Source organism: Palaemon carinicauda, chromosome 1 (genome assembly GCF_036898095.1).
Source record: "Palaemon carinicauda isolate YSFRI2023 chromosome 1, ASM3689809v2, whole genome shotgun sequence".
NCBI classification, from domain to species: domain Eukaryota; kingdom Metazoa; phylum Arthropoda; class Malacostraca; order Decapoda; family Palaemonidae; genus Palaemon; species Palaemon carinicauda.
The window spans coordinates 203,434,394-203,448,976 of record NC_090725.1 but is presented as its reverse complement, the minus strand read 5'-3'; the positions used below and the strand labels follow the sequence as shown (position 1 = coordinate 203,448,976).

The following is a 14,583-nucleotide window of genomic DNA, read 5'->3' as shown; positions in this document are numbered from 1 at the left end:
TGCTTACCCCTTCCTCTGGGGGCTTACCAGGTCCTTTCCCTCCTCGGTTACGGCCCGAGGTTTGGTTCAAGGAAGCTACAGGAAGATCATGGGTACTTTCCTCCTCTCGAGCTCAGGCACCTTGGCCTTTCGTCGTTAAGTATCTAACTTGCGGACAAGCTCGATGTTGTACCATCTGGACGCGCTGACTGAGGGCTTCCTTCGGGTGTCTCATCTGTGGAGGTCGACGACCTCAGACACCCTTCCATCCTTGAGAAGAGTTTGTTTGTGCCCAAGGACAGAGACTTAGACAGCGGCTGTGCGGAGGAAATCGGCTTCCGTTTTCACTCCTCCCAGGCGCTTTCTTCCAGACTCTGCAGGGCTCCAGCGCCCTTTTCTTTCAACCACGTCGGCCTAAGTTATCGGCTACGACAACTGGGACATGGTGTCCAATTGCAGTTTCCTCCTGTCAGGAACAGATGGCATGGGAGGCTCCCCCGGGGGGGCATAGTCCTAAAAGGAGCGGCAGAGTTCACGAACTCTAGGATTGCAGGTTTCTCGCTGGAAGGATGCTTAAGGTTACTCATCCGGATGACAGCTTCCCGATGCCCATTCCCGCACAATCTCTGTGATCAGCCAAGGTTATCGCGCCTGCCGTCTCTGTCAGCGAATTCAGTGTCTCTGAACCTCTATGCCATAGCGTCGGCAAGAGTTCCCCGGTTGGGCAGAATGATCCATACCTTAGGCGAAGGTCCTCCATAGGATCATCGACGGCTTCACCCCTGGCCTCTTCAGTCGATCCTTTCTTGTAGGGAAGGATCTGAGAGGGGAGTTCCGTAGTCGACCTCTCAGCCCTGATCAAGTTTGTCGAACAAACTTCGGCCAGCGTAGAACAGCAGAATCGATCAGACTGGTAACGAGGCGACAGGACTCCTTAAACCCTGGTTCGGAAGGACGGGTACTTTCAGTTTCCATTCCATCCATCTTCCAGGGAGCTTGTGGAATTCAGCCTAGACTGCAAGTATTCCTGCTTATGATGCAGTGTGGCTATCCCGCCGTGGCATAGCAGGTTTTTTTCCCCAGAGAACTCTCCCTGCTTTCCTCATGGCCGCTCAGGTGCAGGCTTCCGCCGCCTCTGCTTTTTGAAGGGCTGGTCAACTCCTGTAGGCTCGGATTCGACCTTCTTCAGCGCCGGGACAAGCTTCCGGATACTTACCATGAGTGTGGGTTCATGGTACAAGCTTCCGGATGCTTACCATGAGTGTGGGTTCATGGTACTTTGCTTGGAGCCTTCTCTTCTTCTGCCTCAACATCTGGAGTATCTGGCCATGATATTGAGTCAACAGCCTTACCACGTTGGAAACCCCGCTTCTCGTCCGTCCAGCGAGGTTAAGCAACGTCGGTTCTGGTCGGTACTTGGATGGGTGACCACCTGGGGACGCCAGATTCTGTTGCCACATCCTCCGAGCCTTCCTTTCAGTTGACTGTGGCAAGACTGAGGAGAGTCGCAGTACCTGTTCTCAGTCAAGCAGAGCTTTCAGCCCTACCTTGGAACGTTTCCTAGTTCTCCTTTCCTCATTGGCCCGTCTATAGTCCAAACGGTCGCCTCAGGAAGGACGGGTACTTTCAGTTTCCATTCCATCCATCTTCCAGGGAGCTTGTGGAATTCAGCCTAGACTGCAAGTATTCCTGCTTATGATGCAGTGTGGCTATCCCGCCGTGGCATAGCAGGTTTTTTTCCCCAGAGAACTCTCCCTGCTTTCCTCATGGCCGCTCAGGTGCAGGCTTCCGCCGCCTCTGCTTTTTGGAGGGCTGGTCAACTCCTGTAGGCTCGGATTCGACCTTCTTCAGCGCCGGGACAAGCTTCCGGATGCTTACCATGAGTGTGGGTTCATGGTACTTTGCTTGGAGCCTTCTCTTCTTCTGCCTCAACATCTGGAGTATCTGGCCATGATATTGAGTCAACAGCCTTACCACGTTGGAAACCCTGCTTCTCGTCCGTCCAGCGAGGTTAAGCAACGTCGGTTCTGGTCGGTACTTGGATGGGTGACCACCTGGGGACGCCAGATTCTGTTGCCACATCCTCCGAGCCTTCCTTTCAGTTGACTGTGGCAAGACTGAGGAGAGTCGCAGTACCTGTTCTCAGTCAAGCAGAGCTTTCAGCCCTACCTTGGAACGTTTCCTAGTTCTCCTTTCCTCATTGACCCGTCTATAGTCCAAACGGTCGCCTCAGGATAAGTTCCATGTGGGGCGGTCCAAGTTCCGGTGGTTTCAGGCAACGTTTAACCGGACTTCCTGGCCCCTATGGGACCAGCGGGACTATTAGACCTGCAATGGGTGTTGACCTATGGAACCTCTTTATGGTAGTGGATATTCTCGTCCTTTCCCCACATTCTTGATGCTGTTCTCGGACTCGTCAAAGGAAAGGGGGGGGGGCATGTTCCGGTCCAGGCCTATGATCAAGACCTGAAGGATACCTCTCCATCATTCAGGCAGGCTTAGGGGCCGTAGTCTGGCCCCTCTACAGATCCTACAGCTCCTGCCGAGTCGCCCCGTGCGCGTCGACTTCATGATTCTGGCGTGTTCTAACCAGCAGCGGACGCATTTTCACACCTTCACATCTTGCAGTAGAGATACCGGGATGATTGAGATTATCTCAATACCACCATCGGCTCTCTCCTTCCAGGCAGAGGAATGTTCTCTCCGACTATCCGAGCAGAGCCTCGTAGAAAGAGTGTACCTGGGGGTCTTTGACCTTGAGTAACCAGCAAGTTCTGGTCTGGGGGACCTGATCGCGACAGCTTGGAACCTCAAGCTTCCGCTGTTCTTCCCCCCAGTCTCAGACCCCGAGACTCTGGCAAGATGCATTCCGGTGATGGTGGGACAACTTCGACGCCTGCGTCTTCCCTCCTTTTTGTCTGTGGACAATGGGTCTCAACAAGACCAGGTTGTCTGTCAACCTTTCAATGGGAGAGCTCCACTGGGACTATGCGCAGAACGGTTTCTGAACCCTCTGCTTCCCCTGACGGAACTCCCGGGAGAGCTTCTCCCACGGCGCAGACTACTCAAACAACCACACTGCGACATCTCTCCCGAACCGGGGCGTCGCTTCGGCTTCATGCCTGGAGACACTACGCCTCCTCCTCAAGAAGAGACAACCCGCTACAGTCGCGGTATGGAGGTAGCGTCATCTGCGATAGTCATCCGCAGGGGTCTTCCAAGCAAAGTGAAGAGTCTTCGGTGGTTGGTGCCGTGGGAGATATACCTCTTCCCTTGAGGCCTCTTCTCCAGCAATAACGGTCTTATTGCCTTTCGGCGGGAGGAAACTCCTTTCCGCTCTCGGCAATGAAGCCTGTCGCTCAGCCTTTCCCTGACCTTCAGGCTTAAAGGAATAACTTTTTCCTTCCCGCTGGACCTTTCCTCGCTCATGCGAAGCTACGATCGTCCCTGCCCTAGTCGGAGGAAGACCTCCAACTTGGAGCATGGCTCGGACTTTTAGTCCTTTAAGAGATCTTCTCAAGACCCCTTACGACAGTCCTCGGATTGCATTCCGCCTTGGGTCTCCTGCTCACTCTGGCCACGGCCAGTGTGTAAGCAATCCTCTTGGTCTCTTACGACTCCACCCTTTCTAAGGAAGAGGGGAAGGCAGCATTCAGGTTCGCTCCTGAGTTGTTGGCTAGACTCAGAATCTGGGGGTCCCGGCCCTTCGGTCCAATTCATTCAAGATTTTGAGTCTCCATTCTGTATCTGATGTCCCAAGACCTTCTCTTTCTTGCCAGTAAAGGAATCGAGAGGTTAGCTTTGGGAACAGCTGCAGTTTGTCCTCAGTTGTAGCCGATTTGGGAGCACAAGGAGGACACGGGGGAGAGTCACCAGTATACCTCTTCAGCCCAGACTCAAGGACATTCATCTCGACCTGTCTCCAGACTCTCCCCCGTCACGTCGCCCTACAGCACGATGTTGGATACATCGCAACGTCCCTCGCCTTCGAGTAATACTACTCTGTGACGCAGGTGCTACAAGCTGGAGTCTGGAAGCGTCTAATGACCTTCGCAGCCCGCTTCCTGCAGGGCGTGACCCACAGGAGTCTCAATACGTTTTCTATCGCTCTGTGGTGGCTACACAACAGCTGGTCTAACCTCAGGCTCCTTTTTGGACAGGTAGCAGAAGGTTCAGGGCATTGTTATCAGGTTTTAGTCTGCATGAACGAAAGAAGTTTGTCTTTCTCTTATTTCTTTCTTCATCATCCCCTCTACGGGGAAGCAGCATCCTGGTCTCTGCATAGCTGACCTCGAACCTCTGCAGGTAAACAATGCTTCCTTGTGTTCCGAGTATTGAGTCAATACTGTCGCGTCCCCCATACCCTGACGAGGTGGTATTGGGAACGTCCTAACCCAGAGTTCCTTCTGGAACTCCAGGTCAACTGCCTAGGACGGGTCACACTTCTTCCTTCACACACAAGCTTACGTAGGCCACATGGTTCCTTGCGGAGCAAGGAACTTGTGAGGTGCAGGGACTCCTTTTCTCGAGTGCGACTCACTCGGATTCTGAGTCCCCGGGTAAAGCCAAAGCCAGTATGGCTGGGGACTTTCCACCCTACCTAAGGGGTAAGTCACCCTCTGTAAATAGCGTGGTTTGTATTTCGGTTACGGAACAAATGACAAATTCGAAGATAATTTGTATTTTTCCTAACCATACAAACCTTAGCTATTTACACATTTGCCCGCCAGCCCTGTTCCCCAAGACAAGTCCTACCTCTAAGTGAAAGTGAGCATTCATCTGTGTGTGAGGGGGGGGGGATGGGTAGCTAGCTACCACTCCCCTACCCCCCGCTAACTAGGGCGGGGGTAATACACCCTCGTTAAATTCTAATGGCTCGCCATTTCAGCTGCGCTAAAAGGTAAACCCTCTGTAAATAGCTAAGGTTTGTATGGTTAGGAAAAATACAAATTATCTTCGAATTTGTCATATTTTGTTATTAAAATTGCATTTGTATTCTTATACTATTGTTAAAATGCTGAACTTGAAAGTATTAATTCATAGTATGTACAATATACTGATATGTATGTTATTTCTACAGGAACTTTTTATTGATAGTTTGGTGCAAGAAGTTTGTCAATACACTGTCCAGTCACGCAAGAAAACTGTATCCAAACGGGATTTGGACAACTGTATTAATGCCATCGATACTTTAGCATTCCTGGATGGAGCAATGGAATAGTGTTCATATTTGTGAACTGATACAATGTATTAGTTTATACAGTACAGTACTGTACTTGCAAAAGTGCAGAAAGTCTTAATTTTCTTATTCTTAAATATACTATATTTTTTTAATTTTCATCAGTAAATCCAGGAATTCTCAAATGCATGTTTACGTATCTCTCGTAGGATGTAAAAAGATGCTCTACCTCTTCAAACAAAAAATCTGTTATATTCTAAGCTTTTGGAAGAATTTAGGAGCTTTATGAGAATAATATAAACATGTAATTGGCTTCTATTAAAATTGCATACTGCAATAAAATTTTTCAGAGAGCCCACAGCTTCAACTGTAACATAATTTTAAGTACTATAGTCAGGATTTTACAAATGTTTTGAGAAGCCTGTGAATTTGGTTTATGATAAATAGTTAGAATTTAGTATCGCAGTGTTTAGTACAGTAATTGCTTCCACACAAGGAAAATGTTCACAATTTAGCCACAAGGAACAAGGTAAGAAAACCTACCGCTAGAAGAAAACTTTTTTTTTTTTTTATATATATATATATATAAGAACAAAAAAAAAAGGGTCATCATTTAGAGGAACAAAGTTCTCTATTGAGGAATATCAGAGCCAAGTTATCAGTAGTTGTCTAAATTCTAAATTTTAAGGAATACAAATTTCAGTTTTTCATAGAAAGATGGCAGCCCCATAAAGGTATGAATATTTTACTATTTGACCAAGGTATTGTCCAGAAATAATATATTTATAGCTTCTTTCGTAAGAAGATAAAGAATTATCTTTTATATTCATCACCACAGAACTAAAGATATTTATTAGACTGAAAATAGTCCCTGAAAATTTATTAATTCTCTGTATCACCTTTGGAAAGACAATGACAAAAATAAATACTTCATTTCACTCATTTATTTCAATATCATATACTTGCAGCCCCACTCCATAAAGGAATACCCTTTTCGAAAGTGAACTTTCTCTTGGGTTTTCTTTGGTCTGTGTAATATGTTTAGTAATGTTGCTAACTGTTAATCCTTTCACATCAGGCACTCCAGTAAAATTTGTAGACAGAACTTCCAGCTTTTCATTTCCAGAATGATCTGTAAATGGATTATGATTGCTTTTTGATTTTATTTCATCTTGATTTCTGTATGAGCTGAACTGGGTGTTATCTCGGTCGTCAACCTTATGGATCTTCCATATAGTTACTCGCTGATCAATTGAAGTACTTATTAAATGGTATGGTGTGAGCCAGCTTAGACCTAGAGAGAAAAAAGAAAATGTTAGGATTAATGTGAAAATAAATGTTCAAGGCTATGTAAATATCTTTTGCCACAATTATAAATATAATTCTATATTAATTCATATTATCTTTTCAAATAAACTTTTAACACCACAAACATTTTTTAATGTAACCATTTATGACCTAGATGTATTGCTGTTTGTCTAAAACATTTTTTAATGTAACTATTTATGACCAAGATGTATTGCTGTTTGTCTAATTTCTAATTTTTTAAAAATTTTATTCCTACGCAAATACAAACCTTATATCTTTTAAATAGCTTACGAGCACCGAGCGAGGCCAGACACCCAGACCTGATCACTAGAGGGAAGATACATGATACTGCTTCCTCTCTTGGTTGACTGGTGGTACCAGGGATCGTTTCCCGGACATGGAACTAAGCTGTTTGATGCCTAATCCATTATTGGCCCCCCCCAATTATACATTCCGTCTCTATTCTTAGATTTGAGTGTTTGTATTCTAGGAAGAGGGAAAAATCTCTTGTGAGGGATAAAGAGCCTTGGAGGTCTGACCTAGGAGGGTTCTGACTTGCAGTGTGATGTCTTCAGTTTCAGTCCACAGAGTTAGAGCAATCAAAGGGAACAAGGCAATCATGGACCTTGAAGGTTGTGTCTGGTGTGAATTGTTTCGGCACCCAACAAGATTTGGAACCCTAGTGTGGATTCTTGTGGTCGAAACTTCCTAGTGGAGCTGGTCTGAAAACTCACTTCGGTCTAACTGATCCCTTCAATCAGACAGAGGACTGTATACATTGCCTCTAGTCATGACCACCGTCGATACAGCACTGTTGATAGACTGGCAGTTGGCCAAAGTAGCAAATTTTGCCTTTGTACTTGGTCCAACTCTGCAGTCCTGGCCAAAGCTCTGCTGGTTTGTGTTTTCTCACCAGATAATCAACCTGCTCAGCTTTTGACACTAAGACGGCAATTGCACTTTGTATTGGAATGGTCCTTGACTCCTTGCCTTCCTTTCCAAAGGGTGACATTGAGGTAGCGTTGGAAGTGGAGAGCCATGCGTCAAGACTCCTTCATTAACCCAATGATATTCTTTAAGGTCTTTGACCTTTCGAGGGTGACTGCTGCAAAGTCTTTGGAGGTGGCCATGCCATTTGGCTTAGGTTTGAGGAAGGCACCAACCTCCTCCATTGGCTTGGGTTTGAGGAAGGCACAAACCTCCAAACTCCAGGAAGGACTACTAACAGCTTTTTATAGTGTGTATGACTCTGCTCTACCTGTTCTTTCCTCATCCCTGATTAAATCCATGAAGGGGGGTTAAGAGGTAAAAGGAAAGGTGTTGGGGTGACTCAGAGCCTGGGATTATCCTTCCCCTTTCCATCTTCTATCCAAATCTGTGCCAAATCTATCCTACTTCCAGGTTCAACTCTACATGTGGAACAATCCTGGATTCTCACGTTGGAAGTTTTGCATGACGGTTTTCTTGTGTTGGCTCTTGAAGAGTCCATAATTGTGGGAATAGAGGACGATCCCATACCCCTCTCGTTTGAACCGGTACATTTTCAGAATGTTTTCAATTGCAACTTGTTGTGCATACAGTCCTTTAGTCATTCATGAAAGTGCCTGCTTTGTCACCCAGGTTGACTGTCTTGATATTACTTACTCTAGAGACTTTGACTAGCCTAAATTAATACCTGTCCTCGTAATTACGAGGCAGAGAGTACGATCTAGCGGGGCCCAACGGGCATGCAGGCAATGGCGCCTCCCTCAATACCCCCAACCTCACCCTGCAGCACTAGAGACAGTAGCAGGGGCGACGATATTTCAAGCAAGGTCGATAGACTGTGCTGTCCATATTGGGATCCAAATTGGAAGCTCGGAATTTTAGTGGTCAGAATAGACCTAGCAGATAATTTAATCTGAGCGGCGATTGACACAGGAGCCAGCATTTTGGTTCTTGAACAAGGAAGCTCCTTAAACCCACCACAGTCAGCTACACTCATCATCCTTGAAAACGTCAGGAGGAAATAAACTACAGGCAAGCCATATAATGATAGTCAACTTTAAGGTCAGATCTGTGAAGTTTACACATGATTTTTTTATCATACCTATCTTGGGAATTCCAGGAATCGAGGCTATACTTGGTTTTGACTTCATTAGGAATAATAAAATATACATTTGCGGGGGAAGAAGACAGTAACAGTAATGGCTGGAGGGTGCATTTTGCCAATAGAAAGTCATGAGAGAGTTAGTGCCAGTGCGGGAAAGGAGAGACAAGTACCTGTAAAAGGAGAAATATTATCTCCTCAGATATTAACGAGCATATCATTGAGCCCATCTCAGCCTCTCCTGGAGTGAACCAAGGTCGTTAAACCACTTGAAGCATGGGTACACATAATCTTAGAGGGCTTGTCAGAAATAAAAGAGCATAAAGCAGATATGTTAAAATACAATAGTTAATTTGACATATAAAAGAGTTGTGTTAAGAAGTGATTCTATGTGTGAATTGGAATTACAGTGAGCCCTCGTTTATCGCGGTAGATAGGTTCCAGACCCGACCGCGATAGGTGAAAATCCGCGAAGTAGTGACACCATATTTACGTATTTATTTAACATGTATATTCAGACTTTTAAAACCTTCCCTTGTACGTAGTACTGTTAACAAACTACCCTTTAATGTACAGAACACTTAATGCATGTACTACAGTACCCTAAACTAAAACAGGTACAAATATTAAAGGCGATTTTATATCATGCGTTTCCTAAACATGCCAAAAAGCACGATAAAAAATGGCAACCAATGTTTTGTTTACGTTTATCTCTGATCATAATGAAGAAACAAACGCATTTAGTGTACACATCTGTGCATAGGTTAGTTTTTGCATCGATTATATTGATTATACAGTATGTTGATTTTGTTATTACCAATGTTTTACTTAATTTTTCTTAGGACTTCCAAATGAAATGTTTTTCTTTATGACGCTGCCTGAAACGGCGGCGTCATAAAGTACGCTCCATCTTCGATCGTAATAAACAAAGGCATTTAACGCGCACGATGAAAGTGATAAATAATGATATTACAGTAAAAGCTTTTAGAAAACGGATTTTGAGCGAAGCGAAAAATCTATTTTTGGGTAAGATGGCCATGTCGTCCTGATGGAAGTTCCTTAAAGGCAGCTTCCTAGGGTATATTACAACTACGGCGATATTCCCAGAGAATTTACCTTAAGGTACCCAGAATTCTAACTCCTGGAGCGAGTATCCCTAAAAAAGACCTTAGGGATATCGTAAATATCAGTGGACGTATTCTTGACACGCCTCATAGCAATCTATACCCCGAATAGAGTTAACACTTCGTAGGGGTCAAATGGCAAGAAAACGAAAACGATAAGAAAGGGGGGAGCCGTTCGTAAGGCATCTCTCCTCCCCGTTTCGAAAGCGTGCCCTGCGCCGCTTGCGGCGCCATCTGTATTCCTTGTAGCGATACACGAGGTGCTACAGATACTGTATGTAGGGAGGGGTCCTACAACCCTTTTCTCTTTTTTTTTTTTTTTTTTTTTTTTTTTTGAAAAAGGGACAGGGCGGGTCCATCAGGACGACATGGCCATCTTACCCAAAAATAGATTTTTCGCTTCGCTCAAAATCCGTTTTTTGGGCTCAAGCCATGTCGTCCTGATGGAAGTATACCAGAGCATTACTGTATCTGTGGATTCTCAATACGTGCCGTACTCCTCAGGAATGTTTCTTAGTCAACTCGACTGAAAGACCTAAGATGTTACCGTTATACATCTTTTCACTAATCATAAGCCATGAAAGCGCTTCCTGCCCCCTACAGGGAGGAGTCCTACTAGACTCTAGAAACGAACGAAGAGTACATATACCTACGTATGAATCACTCGCCAGCCAGTACAATATAGTGGTCTCACTCTATATGAAGTAAAGCATAGTCTTTACGGAACTACAGCATCCAAGGGAAAAAATCCCGACCAGCACCCTGGTCGAAGTAAAAATAGACAAAAAGGTTATATCTGCGTAGGATTAAACTTGCTGCCGCCACCGTCCTCAGAGAGGGGTGGAGCCCTTTATGCTAAGGAAAGTATAAACCAGTGCAACAAGGCTTGCATTAAGGAATAGGCTATTATAGATATCCCCGATTAATATACATAGGCTAAATGCTCAATAATTAACATGAAATCAATATAGGTGAAGGAGACGCAAGGTTCCCGAGAACAAGTTTATTGAGTAACAATAAATAGACATGGTTACCATAAATATATACATATGATAGGTGGATGACCAACAATTTACACAAGTACCGTAGTGCATGGATGTATGGTTATCTGAAAGAAAACAATCAGGTCACTTGTCGCATACCAAGGTATCAAAGTTAACGTCCATGTTACTATCCACTGACATTAGCGTTAGCAACGCTCGGCACACCTGTCTGTACTTGTGCTACCATCACCATAACGCTGGAACAGTCACTGTGGGCTCCCAGAGCCTTCACTACTAGTTATATCAACGCATATAACTATACACTCACCCAAGAATCAAAGTCCCAAATAATTCCACTGTTCCTCGCAGAGTTAAACAGCAGGGTTAACGACGCAACCAACTGCTACCACAGACCTCTTTAGCTGCTCCACTTGCTTAGCATAGTGGCGAAAGAATACCCTGGAAGACTTCCAGCCAGTATATGAACGAAGGTGTTCAAAATCCATAAAGTTAAAGAAGTTTAAGGATGAAGCAACTTTCCTCGGATCATGACCTGCAGGTGAACTGTCAGGATCCGCTCTGCGAATAAAATATGTAATTTTCGCCCTAAGCTGATTTAAAGATAAATTCGAGCCCGATGTTTCTCCTCTGAATAGTTGGCCCCCATGGAAGTCTGAAGTTCTACGAAGATAGACCTTTAGGCATTCTACGGGACATAGAGATGCATCTTCTTTCAGAGGGCAGATTCTCCAGGGACCCCACCTGTTGGTGGGCAACTCGTTCTTAGCGAGAAACGTAGGGTCCGGAAACAGGTTCAGTTCTCCCCCATCCAGGAACTGAACCCGGCCCTCCTCTCTCGAGAGGGCCACAATCTCACTAACTCTGGCCCCAGAAGCAAGGGCAAAAAGGAAGATCACTTTTTGAGTCAGGTCCTTCAATGCGCACTCCTCATTATCCAGTAATGAGGCAAAATGAAGGACTTTGTCTAACGACCACGAAATAGGCTTTGGAGGAGCTGATGGTCTAAGCCTAGCACAGGCCTTCGGGATCTTATTAAACATCTCGTTAGCGAGGTCTACCTGGAAGGCATATAGAATGGGTCTTGTCAGAGCTGACTTACATGTAGAAATCGTGTTAGCCGCCAGCCCCTGTCCGTGGAGGTGGATGAAGAAGGATAGGCAGAACTCCGTAGAGATCTCTTGCGGGTTCTTGTCTTTGACAAAGGCTACCCATTTCTTCCATGCTGATTCGTACTGCCTTCTAGTAGACTTACACTTATATTCTTCCAGGAAGTCGATGCTATCTTTCGAGATTCCAAACCGTTTCTTCACCGCTAGGGAGAGAAAATCATGAGCTGCAGGGTCCGGGTTTTCTGTAATGAAGCGTAGACAGTCGACTTCTGGACTTGCTGGGACAGAACTGGGTCCGGGAGTGGTAGAAACTCTAGTCGTAGTTCCAGAGCTAGAGGGAACCATACACTGTTCGGCCACTTGTGGGCCACTATTGCTGCTACTCCCTTGAAGGATCTCAGTTTGTTGAGGACCCTCAACATCAGATTGTGAGGGGGAAACAGGTAGATCCTGGACCATCTGTTCCAATCGAGGGACATCGCATCTACTGCTTCCGCCAAGGGGTCCACGTATGGGGACACATATCTCGGCAGCTTCTTGTTGTCCTTCGTCGCGAAGAGGTCTATCTGCAGTTCTGGGACTTGTCTCAAGATGAAGGAGAATGATCCTGCGTCTAGGGACCATTCCGACTCTATCGGTGTAACCCTGGATAGAGCGTCCGCGGTCACATTCCGGACTCCTTGAAGGTGAACTGCTGACAGGTGCCACTTCTTCTTCTCCGCCAGTCGAAATATGGCTAACATTACCTGGTTGAGAGGTGGAGATCTCGATCCCCGCCGATTCAGACATTTCACTACCACCTCGCTGTCCAGTACCAACCTTACATGGATCGAGTGACGTGGGGATACTTTCTTCAGGGTAAGAAGCACTGCCATAGCTTCTAGAAAGTTTATGTGAAAAGTCCCAAATAGCTTGGACCAGGTCCCTTGCACTTTTTTCCGATGGGAGTGACCCCCCCACCCTACCTTTGAGGCGTCTGTGTGGATTGTCACCGACGGGGGGGGGGGGGGTGGTTGAAGAGGTAGTGACCTCTTTAGACGACTGGCTTGAGACCACGGTCTGAGAATAGAACGTAGCCGAAGTGGGACCGGTCTCTTCAAGTCCCTTCGCTCTTTCGATGCAAAGGTTCTCCAGACTCCCGCTGCATCTTTTAGCTGTGCTCTTAGCACTGGGTCTGTTACTGATGCGAACTGAAGAGAGCCCAAAACCCTCTCTTGTTCGCGTCTTGATATCCTCTCGGAACCTAGAAGTCTCCTGACAGACCCCGCTATTTCCTTCCTTTTCGACATCGGAATGGAAAAACGGTGTGACACTAGATCCCAGTGAATTCCCAACCACTGGAACCTCTGAGCTGGAGAAAGACGAGACTTCTTTCTGTTGATCATGAAACCTAGATATTCCAGGAACTGAATCACTTGTAGGGAAGCCTGCAAGCATTCCGCTCTGGATGCTGCCCACACCAACCAATCGTCCAGGTAGGCTACTACCTGGAACCCTTTTAGGCGTAACTGTTTGAGCGCTGCGCTCGCAAGCTTCGTAAAGATCCTTGGGGCTATGTTTAGCCCGAAGGGCATCGCTCTGAAAGCATAAAGTTTTTGTTGTAGCTTGAATCCTAGGTAGGGGGCTCTAGAGACGGCGACTTATTGGAACGTGCCAATATGCGTCTGACAAATCGATGGAGACGGTATATGCCCTCTTGGGCAGTAAGGCCCTTATGTGTTGTAACGTTAACATCTTGAACTTGTGGTTCACTATGAACTTGTTGAGTGGTGACAAGTCCAGAATGACTCTGAGTTTCCCCGAGTCTTTCTTGGGAACACAAAACAGCCTCCCTTGAAACTTGATGGACTTTACCCTCCGGATCACCTTTTTCTCCAACAGATCTTGGATGTACTCCTCCAAAACGGGGGTGGAGTGTTGGAAAAATTGAGGGCACTGGGGCGGAGTACTGTACCAACTCCAACCCAGTCCATTTTTGAGCAGGCTGTGGGCCCAGGGATCGAAGGTCCAGCGATCCCGGAAATACTGTAGTCTCCCACCTACCGGCGACACTTCACTTTGACTGCCCTGCAGTCTTGCCTCCCTGGCCGCGACCACCTCTGAATCCTCGTCCCCTAGAGGGGCGTCTCGCCGAACCTCTGGCTGCACCTCTGGGCTTTGCTCGAAACGTGGTCGATTGCCCTTCGAACACTGGATTGAATGCCGGGGATGCTGATGACACGGCTTGGGGTACCCATTGGAAGGTGGTCGGGGTCTGGGCTACCAGTTGTGGTACCGGAGGCAAAGCTGGCTGCTGCTGCTGCTGTCTTTGTGGTCTGAAAGGCTTGGCTGGACGGGAGGAAAACCTCGATTTCTTCGCCTTTCCTTTCGGCTGAGGGCCCTCATCAGGAGAAGACTTCCTCTTAAGGGACAGGCCCCACTTAAGGAGAAGATTACGGTTCTCAGTGGCTGCCTTGTCCACCACCTCTTTGACCACATCGTTGGGAAAGAGATCTTTACCCCAGATGCTAGATGAAATGAGCCTCTTGGGTTCATGCCTCACTGTGGCCGAGGCGAAAACAAACTCTCTACAGGCCCTCCTCGCTTTGACAAAGCAGTAGAGGTCCTTAGTCACCGTGGCCAGATGGATCTTGGCCATGACCATGAACATCTCAGGCATCTTGGGGTCGCTAGCCATTGTCTCCATGTTAGTCTGGAGAGACATCGAGGCTGCCAGGCGCTCCTTTGTGTCCAATTCCCTCCGTAGGAGGAATTCCGACAACTTGGGAAGGTTTTCGCCGAACTGCTGACC

At 46.5% G+C, this 14,583-nt stretch overlaps 2 protein-coding genes and 2 pseudogenes across 2 annotated transcripts in view; 3 read left to right on the top strand and 1 right to left on the bottom strand.

The window, feature by feature from the left end:
- The window catches only part of LOC137653526 (DNA polymerase epsilon subunit 4-like), a 42,010-nt gene extending 35,420 nt beyond the window's left edge, over positions 1-6,590 (top strand). Inside the window, exon 2 of the mRNA XM_068387000.1 lies at positions 5,060-6,590. Coding sequence (XP_068243101.1) covers positions 5,060-5,200 — 141 coding nt within the window. The 3' untranslated portion in view covers positions 5,201-6,590. The remainder of the gene's footprint in view (positions 1-5,059) is intronic.
- On the top strand, positions 1,318-1,436 carry LOC137659297 (5S ribosomal RNA; annotated as a pseudogene).
- On the top strand, positions 1,940-2,058 carry LOC137658868 (5S ribosomal RNA; annotated as a pseudogene).
- LOC137637807 (tRNA (34-2'-O)-methyltransferase regulator WDR6) overlaps positions 6,094-14,583 on the bottom strand; it is a 408,022-nt gene continuing 399,532 nt past the window's right edge. Inside the window, exon 13 of the mRNA XM_068369918.1 lies at positions 6,094-6,452. Coding sequence (XP_068226019.1) covers positions 6,094-6,452 — 359 coding nt within the window. The remainder of the gene's footprint in view (positions 6,453-14,583) is intronic.